The sequence below is a fragment of the Arvicola amphibius genome, chromosome 5 (assembly GCF_903992535.2).
Source record: "Arvicola amphibius chromosome 5, mArvAmp1.2, whole genome shotgun sequence".
NCBI classification, from domain to species: domain Eukaryota; kingdom Metazoa; phylum Chordata; class Mammalia; order Rodentia; family Cricetidae; genus Arvicola; species Arvicola amphibius.
Window position 1 is genome coordinate 139,433,725 of NC_052051.1, and position 21,152 is coordinate 139,454,876.

The window sequence follows — 21,152 nt, forward strand, 5'->3', positions numbered from 1 at the left end:
TTCCTGTCCTCGTTGACTCAGCACTGTCCTGGGAGAGGTCGCCTTTCTGGCCCAGCCTGGGACACTGTACTCACAACTACCATAATAGCCCTCTGCTGACACCAGCTTGGTGGCATCACACACCACCTGGAAGCCATTCTCGTCTGCTGCTAAACCACCTCCAAGTACAGACACCCTCCACTCCACTCCTCCACTCCTTCCTAGGCCCTCTGTCCCAGTTCATTCCTGTCGCCATGATAACATATCCTTATGAATATCAACATGGGGGAAGAGAAGTTCATAGTTTATAGATCCAAGTTACAGTCCATCATTTTGGAGAAGTCAAGGCAGGAACTCAAACAGCTGGTCACATCACGTGCACTATTAAGAGCAAAGAGAGAATAAGAACATCTTTCTCTGTTGGTGTGATCAGGACCCCTTCCTAGGGCATGGTACCTCGTGCAATGGGCTAGATCTTCCTACAACATTCAACAGTTGAGATAGTCACTTATAGATGTGCCCACAGGCTAAATTGACCTAGGTAATTCTTCACTGATACCGTCTTCTTGGGTGATTCTGGATTGCCTCAGGTTAACAGTTAAAATGAACCAGTGTCTCTTCCCCACTTGCTCATGGGTTACTCTAGAAGATCCTTGATCATTCTGTCATGACCACTCATTTACATGGAAAGCCGTTTATTTGGATTTCCTTCGCAGATGCATAGCCACGTCAAAGACTGGAAACTTAACCAACCTTTTGCCATATTTCAGGGTTCTTCATTCGGCCGTTCTACAAGATGATGTTGGGGAAACAGATAACTCTGAACGACATGGAGTCTGTGGTGAGTAAAGTCAGGACACCGTGTAGCCGTCGTAGGCCTTGCTCGCCTTCCAGATGGGCATCAGGAACCACGTATACAGTTACGGGTGCAGTCACTCTGCGTGAACAACACGGGGGGATTGCTTGCCAAAGGTACCTTCCTGATCTCGATAATAAACAACTTACGGTTGGTTTCCAAAAACCTTGGCCTATAGGTGGGTACAGCAAAGTCTCAGGTCCCGCTGCTTGACCAGCTGAGACAAGAGGAGCACATTAAGTCCAAGGGACAGCTGAAACCTTGGTCTAAAGAGCCTTGTTCTCCACCTAAATGTTAGAAGACTCCACCTTCTGTTTCTGCCCTCATGAAAGTGGTGGAGGCAAAGCCAAAACAGTAGTCACTTAGATGTGGTCACCTTGACACAGAGGACTACAGAAGGAGAGACTGGGGCTTGCATAGTTAAGACAGGCTCTCCAGAGAGTGGTGTCCACCTGCAGTGGTGCTGACTGCTTGCCTGGCCTGATCATACTCTACGCTTATGCGTTACCTGGACTGACCATGCTCAGTGCTTATGCCTTACCTGGACTGACCATGCTCAGTGCTTATGCCTTACCTGGACTGACCAACCATGTTTCCTGGACTGACCATGCGTGGTGCTGCTTACCTAGACTAACAATGCTCTATGCTTATGCCTTACCTAGATTGACGGTGCTCAGTGCTTATGCCTTACCTGAACTGACCATTCTTGATGCTTATCTTTTACCTGGACTGACCATCCTTGGATATATATTTTTTTAAAACAAAAAATGCCCTTCTTTTCAGAGTACACTTACATGTCTGGCTTTCTCTGTGCTCTGCCATCTGTGTGTGTTTGCGTGTGTGCATGCATGTGTGTGTGTGTGTGTGTGTTTGTGTGCGTGTGTGCGTGCATGTGTGTGTATGTTTGCCTGTGTTTACTAGGTGCATTGTTACCCTCACGGAAGAACTACAGCTCTGTTTCTATGTGGTCACTTGAGTTAGAAAACTGTGCATCCCTCGGCCTTGCTGGCACATGGACTGTGTTTTGTGCAGAGCTGAGAATGTGACTGATGCCCGTGGTACCACTTTGTGCTTCTGCTCATCGTCGCAGGGAAAGAGGCGACTGTTGTACTCTAGACCTGTGACATGCGCAGACTGGCTGGCACCTGTAGTCTCAGTTCAGTCTCAGAGCCCCTTCCAGCTTCTGCTGTAGTCAGTTTACGCTTCTGTTGTGTTAGGCTTGGGAGGCTGGGGGCATAGGAGTTGCTCCCTGCCCCTTGGGGAAGGAGGTTGAGACACAGTATCACTATGTATGTGATCTGGCTTGGCTTAGAAGACACCATCCTCCTGCCTCTACTCCCAAGTTCTTGGGATTAGAGGTGTGCAATACCATCCTGTTCTACAAATTGCTCTTAATGCCTAAGTCTGTGGTTCCTATTGGCCATTAGTATTTGGGGGTTTGGAGTAAATATTTTACTTTTAATTATGCATATTGGGGGAGTAGCACATGCAAATGAATGCTGGTGCCCGTAGAGGTTTGCCTTGGAGCTGGAGTTACAGGTGTCGTGAGGTACCCAGTGGGTACGTGGGATCAAACTCATATCTTCCACAAGAGCAGTACGCACTCTTAACTGCTGAGCCATCTCTACAGCCCCGCCACGAGTGTTTTAAATGTGGTGCGTGTTATTTTTGGTCTCTTTTGAGCCTGTTAGCTCGTTCTCAGCAAGAGACTCTGGGCATGAGCGAGGGGACCTGATGGTCTCACAGCTCCAATTTTCTGAAGCACGGCCCTGATTTTGGCTTAAATTAATGATCAGAGAACACTGAGAAAACAGGAAAGCACAGAACATGCAATATGTGGTGTTTAGTTAGAGCACCATCCTGCCTGTTCTCTGATGTTCTCACTCTTAGAAGACAGGAGATCACTGTGTTCAATTCTGTGGACCTGATCCAGGTGTGGGATAGCTACAAATAGGCTCAGTCAGGAAGAGATGTTGAAGACCACTGTGGGGCTACCAAACATGATGGGGGGGGTGGCCTCTGAATGGTCTCACTACTCTTACTGCCCGCCCAATCAGGTGGCCTGAGCCATAGAGAACAGGAGGAAATCACAGATACTATCACTGTCCACAGGTCTTGTGTGGGGAGATGAGGCTAGAGCCATGGCTCAGTGGTTCCGAGTGTGTGCTGCTCTCACCAAGGACTGGATTTCTAGCGTGGCTCACAACTAACCGCCTGTAACTCCAGATCCTTCCAGAGGATCTGACTCCTCTCCTGGCCTCCACAGGCACCTGAGCACAGGTGCATGCACACGCAGACACAAAGTAAATGGTTAAGTAAAGAAATGAGAAGTGGTTTTGGTAGAGCAGGCTCCTTGCCACTGTGGTGAGTAGTGTCACCCTTGGGCACAGATGCATGGAATTACATTAGAATGAGTTAATCAGTAAGAGTGGAACAGGCTTGTGTTCTGAAAACAAATGCTCACTTTTCCTCTCTCTGTCATTCCTATAGGACAGCGAGTATTACAACTCCCTGAAATGGATCTTAGAAAATGACCCCACGGAACTTGACCTCATGTTCTGCATAGATGAAGAGAATTTCGGGCAGGTATGTGGGTCCAGCTTCCGTGGTCCTTCCATGTGTTTCTTTTGCTGTGGGCTGTAGCACAGCATAGCTAGACGGCCAAACAGCCGCACTTATTGTTAGCGGGAACATGTCTGATCTGGAAGAGCCTTCATCTGCCTTCCACTCCCCTTCCTTGATGCCTGTGCGCCTGCGCTGTTTGGGGCTGCCATTCGGTGCAGCGGTGTTTGAAGAGTGGAGGAAATACAAATAATAGAGAGGTGGAAGTATGGGACCGTCCGGGAAATACATTCACATAATACAGCTGTAGCATGCTGGGGACTAGATTTTGCCCTCTGGCACACTCCTTCAGCTGAGAAATTCAAAGAAGTAGCAATGGCACCAATATTGTGGATCCCATGTTGTAGCGGGACGCTGGAAGTGCTCTAATCTTCATTCTGGCAGCTAATAGCACAAGTGAAAGAGGAAGTGGGGTGTCAATGCCCCCACTATCTAAGAAGCTGCCGCTGGGATCTGGAGGCTGAAGGAGCGGACAGTGAAATAAATACCTTCCTCCGGTGGCTGTATGTTTTCTGTCTGCCACCTGACAGAGAGGACCCGGTTGGCAGAATCAGCCGTGCCCTTTCTTATTGTCATGGCCTCAGTTTTTAACATGAATGGTCTAGTCTCTTTCTTTCAAAACAATTCTATCAATTTAGTTGATTCATAGTAAAAATAAAGCCAGTATATAAAATAAAAATACACAAAAATATAAGAAGACCAGCTCGAGAAGTCATGCTGAAATTTTACTTACATTTTCCTGAATTACTCTATGCAAGCACACAGATACAAGTCTGCTTGTGCTTGTTTACAGAAGCTGAATTAGATACACTACAAATGCCTTCAAGTGTCAGTAAACGAATATCCTATGCTGTTTTAATGACTACAGTGAATGGCATCTTTTAGATGTGTATTCTTGCCCTTTGGGTAGTTTTATAGTCTATTTCCTGGTGTATATATGACAGCCCTGGAATATACATATATACTCTACACATCATACATATAACTTCTAAAAGAGAAACTGTTGCCCAAAGGAGAAAACAGATTTAGATCCCAGGACTTTCCTCTGTCCTCCTATAAAAAGCAACATATAATCTCTGCCTGGCTTTTTAAGCAAATATATGTCCATCCGTCTGCCCTCCCTCTCTCCCTCCTTCCCTCCCTTCCTTCCTTCATACCTACCTACTTACCTCCCTACCTACCTGGTTTTTGTTGGTGATGATGATATTGTTTGATTAGCTGAGTTTTGTTTTGTTTTTCAAGTCCATGTATTTTGCCTTTTGAAATAAGTTCCATTTTTGTATTCTTTATGCAGCATGATTTCTAGTGGCAGGCAGAATGCTGGAGTTCAGCTCAATGGGCTTGATGGTTGATTGGGGTGTGTGAGCTTAATGCATGTTCTCTGGCGTGTATTTTCTTCTCCTCGAACATACTTAATTTCTTGATAAATGAATGGCATGTGAAAATGTCACTCTTTGTTGTTGCTAATGTATGAAGAATAATTAAACTCATAAATAATAATAAACTAATTTTCCTTTAATGATAACATCTTTACATGCGTAGCGTCTTGGAACAGTTTAAAAGGTTCATTTGACACCCTCCTATACAGGGGAGCCCACTGCTGGGAAATAGTTTTAAACAAAAACTTTGCCCCTCTTCCTTTTATAGTAAGATGTTATTCAATAATATGTTAAATAACTTAATGTCTTTGATTGTTGTTTTTTCCTTTGTAATCACAGACCTATCAAGTGGATCTGAAGCCCAATGGGTCAGAAATAATGGTAACGAATGAAAACAAAAGAGAATATATTGAGTACGTATGCATATTTATTACATTATCTTTGTGTACATACGTGTGTGTGTGTGTGTGTGTGTGTGTGTGTGTGTGTGTGTGTGTGTAGGTGTGCATGCATGGGGTGTGAGGTCAGTGTCATATCTTCCTCAATCACTTAAAAAAAAAAAACGGGGTTAGTCAGTGAAGCTAGAGCTCATTGGTTCAGCGGGGCAGCCTTGCCTCTGTGCTCCATGGGCATGCTGTCTCCACCTCCCTGCAGAAGGACACACCACTCTGCCTGGCTTTGTTTGTTTGTTTGTTTGTTTGTTTGTTTTACATGGGTGCTGGGGACCAGAAGTCAGGTCCTAAAGTTTGCACAGGAAGCCTTTAAACAACTGAGCCATCTTCCCAGCCCCTGTAACTTTTACTTTTAAGAAATCAAATGGTTTATTTGGTTGTCCTTTCCCTGAACTGCTCATGCATACTACAAATAGGAACTTGTTGTCAGGTTTTGTTTTGTTTTGCTTTTGTTCTTGAGACGCTATCTCTCTGTTGTGATGTGTGACTATCCTGGAATTTGCTCTGTTGACAAGGCTGGCCTTTAACTCATAGAGATCCACCTGCCTCTGCCTCCCAGTGTTGGGATTAAAGGCAGGTACCACCAGGACCACCATGTCTGGATTATCAGTTTCAATAATAGCAATTTCGTTTTTTGCTTGGCCTACGAGGCAGTTGAACGCAGGAGGGATGTTTTCCTTCTCTTGCAGTTTCAGTGAACTACCCATAGAGGATTGCCGCGGGAAGAGAGGGTGCACATTAAAATAGCAAGTGCTCCCTGGGGAGGGATGGCTTGTCGGAAATTCAGATCCACAGCCATGGGGATGTTAGACACTAGTGGGGAAGAACTGGGGATTGCCAAGAAGAAAACATTCTCTCTCCTGACTTGTCCATACTGGAAGTTGAGGGAAGAATTGCAAACATGGTGCTTTGTTCTGATAGTTGCTATCTGACAACCCAATCTCAGCCTCATTTTGCAGAACAGATCGTTGAGTCCTTCTGGAAGTTTAGCTCCTGGGTCGCGCTAGACATCCCTAGCAGACAGGAGGAACTCTTCGGTGTAGCAACATGAATCAAACTCACAATTCTGGGCTCTTGCAAAATGAGCTCTAGCCTAGGCTTGGGCCCAAGAGAGGGAAATGCAGGTGTGTTTGGTTCACAGGTCCTGGTTTCTGTATGTCCGTGGGTCTGGCCCACGCTGAGCTCAATTGCAGTCTGCGCTCCCTTCCAACAAGCTGGACGTCCTCCTCTAGCCTCGTCTCAATTAGGTCAGTGGGCTTGGATTCAGAGGACGGAGTGGGGTCTTACATTTTAGTGTGATGTAAAGAAAACCTGCTGTGTAAACAGGAGACAAGGGAGAGCCTTGCCTGCTTTACCTGGAAGACATTGATGGAGCCTCTAGCACATGTAGGCAAGTTTTTTGTTGGTTTGGTTTGTGTTCTGTCGCTTTCAAACAAAAGTGCGTGGCACTTAATAAATAAGCCCAAAGTAAGCTACTGTGGTGTGTGCCCATGCACAATAATTGGTAGGCTTGTTCTACCATGGCCGGTTTTATCAGATACCCACTGGGAGACCCTCTCTGTAAAGTCCTGACGTTAAGTGGTTATTTTTTTTAAAAAAAAATTTCTATCCCGGGTTGGCTGAGGCCTAAAGCTGTGGACATAGGTCATGTGGACCAAGGTCAGGCAGGGTCTCAGCTACAGAGGATTGAAATCTCCCACTGCTCACTGGCCCCTGCAGTGCCCTCGGCACTGGAAGAATGATGCTGGACAGTGGGTTGCAGCCTAGCCCTGTGGTACCCACACAGCTGAGTGCTGTGTGCACTGCAGGATGCTGCTCTCAGGCTGTTGTTATGGTGCCACCTGGAAGATGAGTTCAGAGTCCTCATTGCTCACACTGAACACCGTCTCAGGGACAGTTTCAGTGACTTTCACATTCAACCATACATCTCTAAACTTAGTATTAAAAGTATTAGTGTGGGCCATATAGCTCACACCTTTAATCTCAGCACTGGGGAGGCGGACCCTGTCTCAAAAAATATTTTTAGATCTTATTGTATAATATATGGTATTATAACCTAATCTTAACACATGTTCATACTTAAACATACATGTGAATGGGTAGATGTGTCTAATCATATCCTATGACTTTATTAGCAGATGTTTAATGTTTTAATTTATTTTTATGTGTACGAGTGGTTTGAATGTATGTCTGTGTACTATAATGTGTGGGTGGTGTCCTTGTAGAGAAGATGAGGTTGTCAGATCCCCTGGGATTAAATTTGTAGTTAACCACATGTGAACTGCCATGTGAGTACTGGAAATCAAACCCAGGTTTCCGGAAGAGCAGCCAGTGCCCTTAAGGGCTGAGCCATCTCTTCAGCCCACCTTTCCGTCCTTCTTTGTCAAGTCACGTTTGTGGAGCACTTGGATCCACCGGGGCTTGATGCAGTCTGGTAGACCAGTTATGCTCTTGACAGCCTCAGAGAGCGTGTACAATTTCTCGCAAATGTTCCGGTGGCTCTTAAAGGAATACAGGGATTCTCAGCAGATGTTTCAAAGCAAGTGCCATTCTACTTTCCCTTCTATTCAGGATTCTGCATTTACCCCGCCTAAGGAGCAGCAGATCCAAGTATTAAGGAAGCAGTGACTGTAGGGTGGTAGAGGTGTTGGAGGAGGCTGCTTGGCCTGTTAGCTCTAGCTTCTTATTGACTAACTCTTACATATTAATTTAACCCATCTCCATTAATCTGTGCATCACCATGAGGTCATGGCCTACCAGGAAAGTTTCAGCATATCTTTCTCCAGCAACAGCTCCGTGGCATCTCCCTGACTCTGCCTCCTTTCTCCCAGCATTCAATTTAGTTTTCCCCACCTAGCTCTGTTTCCCTATAGGTCTGCTATAGGCCCAAAGCAGTTCCTTTATTAACCAATGATATTTACAGCATACAGAGGGGAATCCCACATCACCTCCTCTTTTCTGTTTAAATGAAAAGGAAGACTTTATCTACAACATGCTAAAATTACATATTAAAAAACAGGTATTAAATAAGAATTACATTTATAATATTTATATATACTTTATCTTTTGTCATAACTAAGGAAACTATAACTATGAATTCTTCAACTCCATCAAAGACTCCAGAAGGATATATTACCTAAGTAAACTGGAAGTGCATTGTAAGCAACGTCCAAGACTCTAGAATTGACAGAGACATCTCACTGCCTAGACAGTCATCCAAAGTTCTTCTGTACCATTGGGGCATCCATCTTCAGCCTACAGGCCTATAGTATCCAGCAGACTTTTCCATGAAGCAGGAAATTTCAAAGACAGTTAATGCCTATATTGGCAGTTTGTCAGTCACTTTCTTCTGTGCCCTGCAGAATGTCTGGCAGACTCTTTCATGAAGCAGGAACCCCAAAGGATTGTCTCACCTTCTTTAGGCAACTTGAAATAGATTGGTGCTACCAGGTACAGATGTGTCTCATTGTCATGAAAAGTCCTAAGTTCTTAAACATTTTAAATGCCATATTCTGCAATTTTTGAAAGGTTTGAAGAATACCTATCCATTTGAACTATACCTCTGTACATCTAGAAAATCTAACATGACTACACGCTTGACTATTATAGATGCCTATTAAGCTATATTTCTTAATTATACATTACATTTTTAAACGAGCTGCACAAATACAATACCTTAATCAAGAGCAGAAATATACATATAACAAAATTGACCTTAAATTTGTATCAATAAACCAAGACCCATACCATCTCTATAGCATATCCCCCCTTTAAATGTAAAGAAACATTTACAAACAATTTTTTAGGAATGTGGGTATAGTTTCTCCATATTGCTTCCTGCTGGTTGGATGAATATATATGATTTTTCGAGACAGGGTTTCTCTGTAGCTTTTGGAGCCTGTCCTGGAACTAGCTCTTGTAGACTAGGCTGGCCTCGAACTCACAGAGATCCGCCTGTCTCTGCCTCCTGAGTGCTGGGATTAAAGGCATGCACCACCACTGCCCGACCAAAGTAATATGTAATATTTTGAGGGGTGTTCAAGACAACCTTTTGGGGATCTTGGTCCATCAAGCCATATTAGTCTGGAAGCAATCCAAAAGTTCTCATCTTCTGTGGAAACAAAAGAAGAGCCTCTTTTCCAAAGCAACATATCCTTAGACCTAAATTCTGAAATCAAGATACCTTTAAAGTATGTATGTTGGTTACTTAGCTCCTTCACAGTCAAAAAATTCAAAGAAAACACAATAATATACATAGTCCAGACTCTGTGCTTATTTAATCTTTACATGGCTTGTTTTTACTCTATTACTTTTTAATATTTATTTTATTATCTTTAGTCCTTTAATCTAAGACTGTCTGTACTCTGTCTCTTTAAAGACTTTGTTTCATTTTTTCTAAATGGTTACTTCCTTTTATGACTCTCTATACTCATTTTCTTCTCTCTCCCAAGCCTACATATATTTATCCAACACTGTAACTTGTTTAGAGTTCTTTTATATCTGAATTTGTCTTTGTTGTATATCTGTAGTTATTTTCTAACCAGAAGTGCTTTTTAAAATGCTAAGCGTTTCTTATGAACTCAAGCGGCACCATTACTAAGGGAAATACTGCACTCCTGCTTGCCCCGCCCAATCCAGCTTGGTGGAGCTGCTCACCACCTCCAAGAGCCATGCACACTGCCTCATCTCTAGGCACACAACTGGTCCATGTTGCCACCAAGCAAGCCATAGCACATTGCTCACAAACCCTATTCAAATACTTGGTTTCCTGAAAGAACCAAAGGTCACACTGACAGCATGGCCCAGAAATCTGGCATTTTAAAATGGCTGTGGCTTTCATGTTGCTACTGCTGAATCAGGAAAACCTCTCTTAAAGGAGCTGCGGCATGCCACCTGCAAGCAAAGCCCATTTGGGAAAAAAAATGAAGCTAAACTTTGTTTTTTAGTGTCTAGAATTCCTTTGCAAGCCCTCTCAGGTTTTAAGTAGATTTTAGTCAACCACGTTGGTGCCAATTTGTTGCAGAGAGGGCTAAGTATGTTCCTCTTTTTCTTGCAGCTTAGTCATCCAGTGGAGATTCGTGAACAGGGTCCAGAAGCAAATGAATGCCTTTTTGGAGGTAAGCACAGCTAATGGGGTCAGGGTGGGGACAGAGTGCAGAAGGCCAGCACAGGTGACTCACCCTGTTGGCCATTTCCCAAGGTGGGAATGTTCCATGATGCTTTGCCATCTTTTTTTTTTTTTTTAAGTGTTCTCTTGCTTTGCCTTTCTCCCTTTTTAATGTTCTGAGTGCATTGTTGCTTGCTTGCTTGAGACAATATCTCTATGGCACATGCTGTCCTGGAGCTGATGGCAATCCTGCCCCAACCTCCTGCCTGCTAGGATTATACCACCTGGCTTCCACCTATACTCATTTGTTGGTTTTGAATTTATTTATTTGTATGTGTGCACACACGTGAGGAGTTGGTTGTCTCTGTCTACCGTGTAGGTCCCAGGGATGGATCTCAGGACCTCAGGCTGGATGATCAGCACCTTTTTTGACCGAGCTGCCTCACTAGTATTTCCACTATATTTAAACAGAACTTTTCTCATACTGGTCTGGAGCCATTACCTTGAAGTTCTAGCAGTACTCAGAGGAGCTGCCTGCTGCTGTTCTTCCAAAAATAGTGTTATCTCCTTCAGGCCTTGCCCAACCCAGGCGTGCTGACTTTCCCTGCAGAGCCCTACCCTTTGTGTCAGTAAACTTCCCAGATTCTCTCTGGGATTTTTACATTACATCCAAATACCAGCTTTGTCCCTGTGATAGAATGAAGTCACTACCTCTTCCATGAGTACCACAGGGGACTTTCCCCAACCCCTTCAGGTGGTGTGGTTTCGTTTTTGTTTTTATATTTTTGCCATAAAAAGTGGTTCGTGTTAGCAAAAGTGAAATTTCTTTTTAATAATATTAGTTATTTAAAAACAACAAGAAGTTCGAGGCCAGCCTGGTCTACAAGAGCTAGTTCCAGGACAGGCTCTAAAAAAGCTGCAGAGAAGCCCTGTCTCGAAAAACCAGAAAAAGAAAAAAAGAAAAAAAAATAAAAACAACAAGAGCAGCTGGTAGGATGACTCAGCAAGTAAAGGCGCTTGTTGCCTCGAAATCTGACCACCTGAGTTCAAATCCCCAGTGCCACTGGGAGAAGGAGCGAAGCAACTCCTGCAGGTTGTCCTCTGACCTCCACACATGCTTGCCCACACAATAGATAGATAAATTTGGAAGGGAAAAGCCCAAACCCCATGGTGGTCGTTTCTAGGGCCCCTCTCATGGAGCATTTCTCTAAGCTCAGAGGCCTGCACGTCATGAAGACAGTCCTCCCCTGAGCAGGAAGTGTATATGCTAGGGCCTGGGGGGAGGGGGGCATAAGATACGAGGGTGAACTTGGCTATGGCACCTTCTGCACTGTATTTAAGGAAAGTCCTGGAAAACAGATTCCCAGCCCTGCCTAGTATTCAGGACCCACAGCGTCTGGAATCTCTTCCTGGGTCACCCCCTAATTAATGACAGCCCAGGACAGAGCCTGGCTTGCTATTCTGTCAGTTCTCGGTGCCAGCTCATGCTGCTTGCTTCTCTCCTCCACCCATGCCTTCAGCTATTTTTAAATGTGTTTCTTACACGTTTATGGTCTATGCATTTTAGGACACACTGACTCACAAGTGTGTGTCATATCTTGCTTTTGCAACCCACCTGCCTCCAGTATCGCTAGTATCACAGGGTTTCAAAAAGAGTGCAAGCACGGGAATCCTTTAGGCTGTGTGTGTTTCAGGCTCCTGTGCATGACATGCTTGTATTGGGATTGTGGTCACCTGACACTGTCACTGCCGCATGAGCCAGCAGTAAAGAGTGACCCTTCTCTGGCTGAACACAAGTTTATTCCACCCATGAAATTGTTCTTTTTTCAGAATAAAAAGGTACTTACGATGTTTTTATCTTTTCCTTTCAGGGATTTACAGAACTTCTTCCAATCGATTTGATTAAAATTTTTGATGAAAATGAGCTGGAGGTTTGTGTTATCAATATGATATTTTATATAATGTAGATGATTTTAATTATCTACTTATTTTTGCAAAATGATGGTTTTGTATTCTCTGACACATAACATATTGAATGCTCTGTTATGAGGTCGGTCTTCTAATCCGAGAAGTCTAGCAATCGTAGCAGCAAAATAGAAACAAAATAGATTTGTTGCCTGTGGCGGGGCAGTTGTGGGCTTTTCTAGTGGCGCTGGATACATAGCCCAGTGTGAAGAAGCGTGCGGTGTCACTGGAGGGGCCTGGCTCCCTGCAGCCCTCTAGGACAGTGATCTACTTGCATAACCAGGCCCACCCAGTGCCCTTTGTTGCCTCCCAGTCTTCACCTTGGTCACACTAGAGCTGTATATCTTCTCCCATGTCAGTAAAGGAGATGTGACCTTGAACTTGAAGTGGCTTGTGTTGAACCATCAGGAGGCCACCAGGTAGTGGCAGGAAGTGTATGATTGTCCATCAGCTTCTCAGCTTTGGTGGAGATGAGGGAGAGAGCAACTGGAAAACTGGATTCACATCTCACCTTGGGTTGTCAAGGCCCAGAAGGACGGAAGCAGCATCTGTCCACAGCTGTTCTCTCCAAGCCCATGTCCAGCAAAGCCTGTCTCAGAGAATTTAAAGCAGAAGTCTCGAGATGAGTGTCATAGAAATTCTGTGTCGCAGGCACTACAGGTCTGTAGAGGCTGTGAGACATGAACAGCCTCCCAAGATGACTCAGCCAAGCTGGTCCCAGGGAGGCCTAGGAATCAGTTTTAAGGCTTTAGAAATGATTTTTCTTCCTGTTGTAATTTGGTTCTTCCTTGGGAATATCATATTCATTGGAAACTCCTATTGTAAGAACAGACTGTAGACTAAGCACTGGCAGGGGACCAGTTCCTGCCAGGGTGCCCACAGGATGCTGGAAGGATGAGGTCATTTATTGTCACCTGAATTGACCTATCTGGGGGAGATGAGTTCTTGCTGTCATGGGGACCAATTGAGATATCTGTACAAGTAACAGCCAGGACCCTGTACATCTGCTAATGCAGTACAGGGAATTCTGCAGCACTGTGCCTGAAGCATGCGGGCTGAAAAAATGACCCGTATGTTCCAGTATAAAATGTCATGGCCTTGCATGCAAGATGCAAGTCAGTTGAGCTCTCTCTCTCTCTCTCCCTCCCTCCCTCCCTCCCTCCCCCCTCCCTCCCTCCCTCCCTCCCTCCATCCCTTCCTCCCTCCCTCCCCTCTGCCCCCCCCCTCTCTCTCACTCTCTCTCACTGCTGGCTTACCTGCTTGTGACAAACGCCAGCACAGAGAAGAAAGGGTTCTCCATTTGCATATCCCACTTCACTTACATCTGGTAAATCTCCTTCCTAGTTGCTGATGTGTGGCCTGGGTGATGTTGATGTGAATGACTGGAGGCAGCATTCTATTTACAAGAATGGCTACTGTCCCAATCATCCTGTCATCCAGTGGTTCTGGAAGGTCAGTAACTACAGCTCTCTCGGTCCACCTCTGCTTCAGGCTTCTTCCTCCAAATCAGGGCAGAAGTCCTAAGCGCTGTGTCAGGCCTCTTGGGGGAAATCAGAACAGGAGCATCTTTGGGAATAGTCATGCCTTCAAGCTGGCACATCCATGTGTAGAAATCATTTTCTCAACTTTTTTTTTCTTTCTTGATTTTTCAAGACAGGCTGTCCTGGAAATTGCTCTGTGAGCCAGGGTGGCCTTTGACTCGCAGAGATTGATCTGCCTGCCTCTGCTTCCCAAGTACTGGGATTAAAGGTGTGCACCACCACCACTTCCTTGGCTTCAACATTTTTTTTATTCCAGTAACTATTTTGATTGTTATATCTTACAACCCAAAATGCAATTTAAATTGATTTACTGTCTTAAGGGCCAATGTTTGTATTTTGTTGGACTCGGGAAAGGCTTGGCAAAGACAGTAAACTAATCATTAAAAATATTAAAAAGATAATTTGCATACCAAAAAAAGGGAATCAGCCCTGCATGGTTGGATATATCTACACTCCCAGGTCTCACTGATAAGCCCAGTACTTGGAAGACTGAGACAGGAGAATTGGAAGCATGAGTCTGGCCCGGGATGTACAGCCTGTTCTGGGATAGCCTGAATTGTAGCCTTGGCTGGCCTCAAAACAGATTCACCTGCCTCTGCCTCCAAAGTGCTGGAATTAAAGATGTATGCCACTAAACTGGCAGATGCTGACTTTTTTTTTTTAATGAGGAGAAATCAGCCAACTAGTTTTAACTTCTAAATCTGTTATTAATATTTCAAGTACCAGTAAAAGTACAGAGAAAATCAGAATTTTCAAATTCTAGAACTTGGCTTTGATTTTGGATTGTATTATAGAAGATCAAATTGCATGTCCAGGAAGGCTGGTTTGGTTTCTGCAGCCTTTAGGATCTGGGAGGCACGCAGACTGGTTCCGAGGCCCATTTTTGCCTTGGGTTTCCTTCTGTTTTTCAGGTGTCGTTTGGGAACTTTCTGTGGCCACATCACCTGGCTTCCCCTTGTTTTAGACACTTCTAGAACACTGCCTGGTTAGAAATGGCTTCAAGGAGACACCAGGCCTCAAACCCAGAAACCTGAGCTTGAGGCCATCAAAGAGTTTTCTTTTTATACCATTTATTTTGACAAAAGAAAAAAAAGACCCCTCGATGCTCTAAGATTAGAGAGGCTGGGTTGTAGCAATCATCAAAAGGGAGGTGGTGGTGCCGTTTTTTCAGAGTCAGCCGAATAGGTGGTTCCGTGGCAGTGTAAATGAGAATTTAGTTGTCTGCCTGCATCACGGTAGTGTGTGGTGCACGGTGACATCATGACAGTGTGTGCTGTGTGCTGCATGGTGACGTCATGACCTTCTGCCTCCGGCAGGCTGTGCTTCTGATGGATGCTGAGAAGCGGATCCGGCTACTACAGTTTGTCACAGGCACCTCCCGAGTACCCATGAATGGATTTGCCGAACTTTATGGTGAGTGTGGCATGTCCCAGACTCCTCCGTCCTCCTGTGAGGACCCACGCAGGCAGCATCCTGCCACCTTGGCCCTTTTCCAGACCAGTTTAACTGGGTCAGTTCCCTAGAAACCCATGGAGATGTAGGACAGAGGCAGGGGTAGGGCAGTGTTTATCCAGAGAGCCTGAAGGTGTCTCTTTTCTTCATTTCTCTTTTTTATTTTTTCCCTTATAGTTCAGATTTTTTGTTCAGCTTTTAAAACCAGATTTTCAGAATCGCCCACATGATCAAAACTAGTCCGTTGAAGGACCCCCGCCCCTAGCCGAGAGGCCCCTTTCTGTTCTGCACATCAAGGCTCATGGTGCATACTTTCCCCTGAAGTAAAGAGGCCACAGCTCCTGCGCCTGTGCCAATACTGCCACCCCTGGCCCAGTTCTGTGCTGCAGAGGAGATAGGCCAAGCACTGAGCAGTAGGGACCAGAGGAGTCCCCACCCTGATGCTCACCCCTCCCCTTTCCACTAAGGCCCTCCCCCACCCCCAGAACTTGGTTCTCCTGCTTCAAGCCCTGTTGATGTGTCTTCTTCTTGGTTTGCCCAGGTTCCAATGGTCCTCAGCTGTTTACAATAGAGCAATGGGGCAGTCCTGAAAAACTACCCAGAGCTCACACATGGTAAGCAACACATTCTCCTTGGGGCCCAGAGGGAGAAGGGCGAAGGACACTTGTTGATCTTTGCGGAGAACTCGGGTTTGATTCCCAGTTACGACATGGTGGCTCACAGCCGTCTGTAACTCCAGTTCCAGGAGACTGGATTTTCATAGGCACCAGGCACACACATGGCACACATCCATGGAGGCAAAACACTCAGGTGCATAAACATAAAGGAATCTAAGTCTGACGACCTCGGTTGGATCACTGGGACCCACATGGAGAAAAATCAACTCCAGAGGACTGTCTTCTTACTTCCACATGCATATTAGAGTATAGACACATACACACTATAAATGTTTAAAAAAATAAAACTAAGGACAAGATTTCCCATAGCAGCCCCAATTTCAAAGGCCTTCTATTCAGTCTGTACATGTGAGTGACCCATGGGCCATGACGTCATCAGAAGGTGTTCTCTGGCTGGAGAGGGAGGAAGACACCTTGGGAATTAGCTCAGAGGAGTCACACGACACCCAGCACAGACACAGACATGGCCCAGTGGGTTTCAAAGCAACATCAGCAAGCTCCTTTCAGTCCAAACTTAGCTGGGGTCCCAGGTTTCTGCCCAGGCTTCTCCTTTGGCAGAAGTAGGGGAGGATAGCCCTGCCTTTCACAGCACAGTGAGGGTCCAAAGCCTGTGCTGAGCTGATGTGAGCGCCCTCTCTCACCCACAATGCCCGAAAGAGCCTTTGTGAAGACTGGCAGTGGAGGAGCTGGCTGCTGTGGGGTGGATGCCCTTCCCTTATCGGAAGGGTCATTTGTGACCGCATGGAACAGCATGTTCACTGCCTGTGTGGTCCTTGCTGACGTGCATGCTGATTTGAGGCTGAGATTGGCCATCCAGAGCAGGCACCGTCCACAGTTCTTATCCAAGGGGAGGATGTCTGCAGAGTCCAGACAGCCTCTTTACAGGGCTCACAGCCCTTTCACATGCTCTTGAACTGGGTAAGACAGAGTGGATACTCAGGAAACTGGATGAGTTGCCCTAGCTGCCATCTTTTGAGCCTGGGCTCCCAGCCCCTTCTGTTTATCTTCTGATTTGACCTCCCGTACTCCTGTGAGGATAGTTTCGCCTTTTTACATCTGAGAAGAAAGGTTCATAGAGGTGAGATGACTTAGCCACCGTTACAAAGACGGCAGGGACAGGGTTTGAACTTGACCCGTAAACAAGTGGGCTTGACTTCTTGCAGAGGCCATCCATCTGTGTCTAAAAACTTCATTCTTGAAGGGTGAGCTGTGCCAGCCCCACCCCAGCTGAAGTCTCCGAGTTGGCTCTCTCTGAACAGCGCTGGTGGCCAACTGGATAGCAGAGAGGCTCAACTTTCTGAAACTCAGGCAGCCTGAACTCTGCTCTGGTGTCTGGACTATTCCTAGGAGTGGAACCCCTGGTTCCCTGGCTTCACCTCCTTGTTTAGGGATCTGCATATGCAGAACACAAAGCCTTAACCTGCTTCACACCTACAGAAGAGCCCTTGGCTCGGGCATGATGGGCCAGTGATAGTATAAGAAACAGTCCGTCCATCATTCTGAATTGTACAGACCTCATGCTCCGTGGGTTTCTCTTCTTTTAAAAAAGAGGGTTTTTTATTATTATTAAAACGTGCAGTGTGTGCATGCATGTGTGTGTGCGTATGCATGTGCGTGTGCGTGTGCGTGTGTGTGTGTAGGATGGGGTACATATGGTACCAGTGTGGTCAGAGACTACTCTGATTCTCTCTGTCTACCTTTATGTGGTGTCTGGACATTGAACTCAAGTCACCAGGCTTGTCTGCAAGCCCCTGTACTTACTGAGCCATCTCGGCAGCCCACATTTTTAGTCTATCTGTGGATGTTGGTGCTTTGTGTCTCCTTCCAGGCAGCGGAGGAATCATGCACAGTTGATTGTATAACCTGTTTGGCATGGACACTTTCCTAACTAGAATTTGGCTTTGGGTAATAAAAGTGTGACTTTTTTTCTTTTTAATAATTCCCTTGCTCAAACAGCCAATACCCATTAGCCAAAACAAGAGCATGCTACTATGGCAAGAAAAATGGCAGCCACTCACCCCCATTTTCCATTCCTTTGGCAGCTTTAATCGCCTTGATTTACCTCCATACGAAACCTTTGAAGATTTGCGGGAGAAACTTCTCATGGCCGTGGAGAACGCCCAAGGCTTTGAAGGGGTGGATTAAGGCCTCCTGCGTCGGGGGCACTGCCCTTCCAGCAAGTTCTGCGTGCACTTTTGCATTTGCCTAGCAGACTTTTGCAGAGCCGGTGGCAGAAGCAGTTGCCTGACCTGGCTCTGGAGCCCAGCTTGTCCGGGCCATGCCCAGGTTCCGCCAGGGAACCCAGTCCCAGCTCGAGTGCTGCCCCTTCACCACCAATTCTCAACTGGTTAACGTGTACTCTGATTACATTTCAGGAGGACTTGTTCTATTTATGTTGTGCCTCTGCAGGCAAAGCCCTTAATAAATATTTTGCATACTTTCTAATGACAATGAATGGAATTAATCACACTACAGGTATAGTATTACAACTCATGTTTACTTTTTAAAAATGATTTAGACTGATTTTCAGATATTATTTCATTACAATTAAAGATGTCTCATGTACTTGGAAAAGTGAGCATATTTTTTTGTATTTGAATTTCATATCAAGCTTAATGTCAGTGACATTTTTATTTTTGAAGAACTTTGACACTCCCACCCTCTACTTTATTAGAATTGGAAGACTAATTTTTCTCCAAAAGCATTCTACAGACCAACACGTGGAAAGAATTTCAAATAGAGCATTAAGCATAACAATTTTTTTCCATGCTCAGAATGAAAATAAACTGGATATTACCCTCTTTTTTTGTACAAACTTAGATACTAGGTACAGGCTGGAAGAACTGTAACATAGCATGATATCTTTGTGTTAACTTGAAAGGAATGACACCATTTGTTCCTTAGAAGTATTGACATGTGCCATCACACACTCAAGACAGGGTTGGACTGTCATATTGCATCAGAAACCCTTAACCTCTTCTGTTGCTGAACAGCCTCTTCTCACGCTATTTTCTCCTTGGTGTTTGTAGAGACATTTCCAATGGCGTTTGCTCGATTCAAAACTGAGGAAGCCAGAGTCAGTGGTCTTCCGTCTCCGTCGGCTTAAACAGTCGCTAATAACCCATTCTTGCTGTAACTGCAGCAATTCCAAAGGCACTTTATGCAGGTCATATCTGTTTGCTCTTTTTTTCTTTTCATATTTTTCCTCAGAACATTACATGTGATTGTTTCTTCCTCCCTGCACACATCTGGCTGGTGCAGGTATCTATCAATTGTGAATTCAGCTGCTTGTGAACCCAGATATAATGCTGAGCCTCTCGACACCGGTCTCCTCCCAACTGCTTTGTAATTTCTACTCAACAGCAAGGAATTGCCTACTACACCCTTAGCCAAGTTGTGTGACGTAATGACCTATTTTGCATGCTGCGATGCTGTGTACTGCCCCCCCCCCCGCCGCCCCACCCAGGTCACGTGTATTGTGCGCTAGTTTAAACATGAGCTAGAAGACCCAGTGGGATCTACTGAGCTCGAGCTGCCTGGTTGGCAATGGTGGAGAAATGTGGGTGTCTGCAGTGTGTAAGTCTCTGTTGCAGAATTCTGTTGCATTCTGAGAAGATGCCTGAGGCAGCGTGGGAGTGGAGCACCCCTGCCGTCCTTTGAACTTGTGCCGTCCTAGACCCCGTCCTGGAAGTGAGGGGATACGGGGTATTGATCTCTTGCCGGTTGTGAATATTGACAGAAAGACTACAGTCTCTGCTATGTAAGAAGAACCTTGGGTGTGAGAAACTGCTCGTGTTTACACAGCCCTGGGTACCATGAAGAAGCCATGGCCATTCTTGGTGGGTGAAGCCCCAGAGCATAGCGTCCTGCCAAACTGAGCTTCGGCTTCCTCCCACGTGCTATCGAGTAATTACAAAACAATCAACACTCTATTCTTGGTTTTTGGTGAGATATCTCCTGTAGTTACCAGATACTGGGGGCGGGGGTCTTTTGTTGTTGTTGTTGTTGTTGTTGTTGTACAACCTTCCACGTCCAGAACCGTCTCTCTGTTACAAAGAGTGCCAAAGCCCAAGCTGAGCAGTGTATTTTAATTGAAGAAGAAAACAAAATCTGCTCTTAAGAACTGGGGTTCTAGAATTCTGGAGGCTCTAGATCGAGCCATGCCGTTCACTAGATACAACGTAGTCATTCTGCATTTTAAATAAACGCCAAAAGGGCCAGCAGGAGAGCTCAGTGCATCAGGGTGCTTGTCACCAAGGCTGACAACCAGAGTTCAATCCCTGGGCCCTACCTGATGTGAGGAGAAAAGTGACCCCTGCAAGCTGTCCTTTGACCTAACCCATATGTGATTTCTTTTTTAATTAAAAGTATAGGGAGGGTCGGGCCATTACTAAGCCAAGAGCGGAAAAGACCTATCAAAATACACTCCTGAGAGTACTTGAAAGGCGGGTCATTGTGAATAACGCCTCAGTCCATCCTTCAGGTTTTTAGCAGCTGTTACTGGATAGTTAGAAGGTAAAATTACCGTTCACTGTAGTATGGTTTGTGAGGTTTTACTTGCTGCCTGAAGCGCCTGATGTCTTGTCTCCAGATCGTGATGCCCATGCCTGGTCATCTCTGTACGGTAGTTGTAAATGGCCGTGGAGAGGATGCCGTCCCTGAGGGCCAGGGACAGCTCATTCTCCGGGCCTGACCTCTGCAGCCAGCTGCAGCAAACAGTAGTTGTGATCATTTATCTTGAGGCTGCAGCATGGGTTCCAGGACTCTTTCTTCCCTGTGGAATGACTTTGAGCATCCTGCGGCTGTCTTGTGTTTCCCTCCCCGCCCCTTTTAGTCCACGGTAAGCCTGGATTAGCCTACTGACTCCAGAGCCAGTGGTCGTAGGTATTGGTCTATTCTAGGTGTCCTCAGTGTTCTTTCTTGTCTCTCTAAAACGCTGATCTCTATCTTCTGTGACCGCTCCTCTAGCGCATCACTAAGAGATCTGTATTTGTTTTTGTTTCCGGGGCTGATGTAGCTTAGTGGCAGAGTGTTTACCTAGCATGTACCTAGCCGTAGATTTGATTCCCATTGCTGGGGGTGGGAAGGGGGTGGATAAGATAAAGAATTCTGTTTCCAAGGA

General features: G+C 45.5%; 1 protein-coding gene across 3 annotated transcripts in view; it reads left to right on the plus strand.

Moving 5' to 3' along the window:
* Nedd4l (NEDD4 like E3 ubiquitin protein ligase) overlaps positions 1-18,608 on the plus strand; it is a 319,449-nt gene extending 300,841 nt beyond the window's left edge. For all 3 annotated transcript variants that reach the window (XM_038329752.2, XM_038329751.2, XM_038329753.2), the window contains 9 exons: positions 750-820; positions 3,326-3,421; positions 5,176-5,249; positions 10,345-10,405; positions 12,267-12,326; positions 13,705-13,812; positions 15,218-15,314; positions 15,895-15,967; positions 18,073-18,608. In XM_038329752.2, the coding sequence (XP_038185680.1) occupies positions 750-820; positions 3,326-3,421; positions 5,176-5,249; positions 10,345-10,405; positions 12,267-12,326; positions 13,705-13,812; positions 15,218-15,314; positions 15,895-15,967; positions 18,073-18,175 (743 nt within the window). In that variant the 3' untranslated portion in view covers positions 18,176-18,608. The remainder of the gene's footprint in view (positions 1-749; positions 821-3,325; positions 3,422-5,175; positions 5,250-10,344; positions 10,406-12,266; positions 12,327-13,704; positions 13,813-15,217; positions 15,315-15,894; positions 15,968-18,072) is intronic.
* The last annotated feature ends 2,544 nt before the right edge of the window (positions 18,609-21,152 follow it).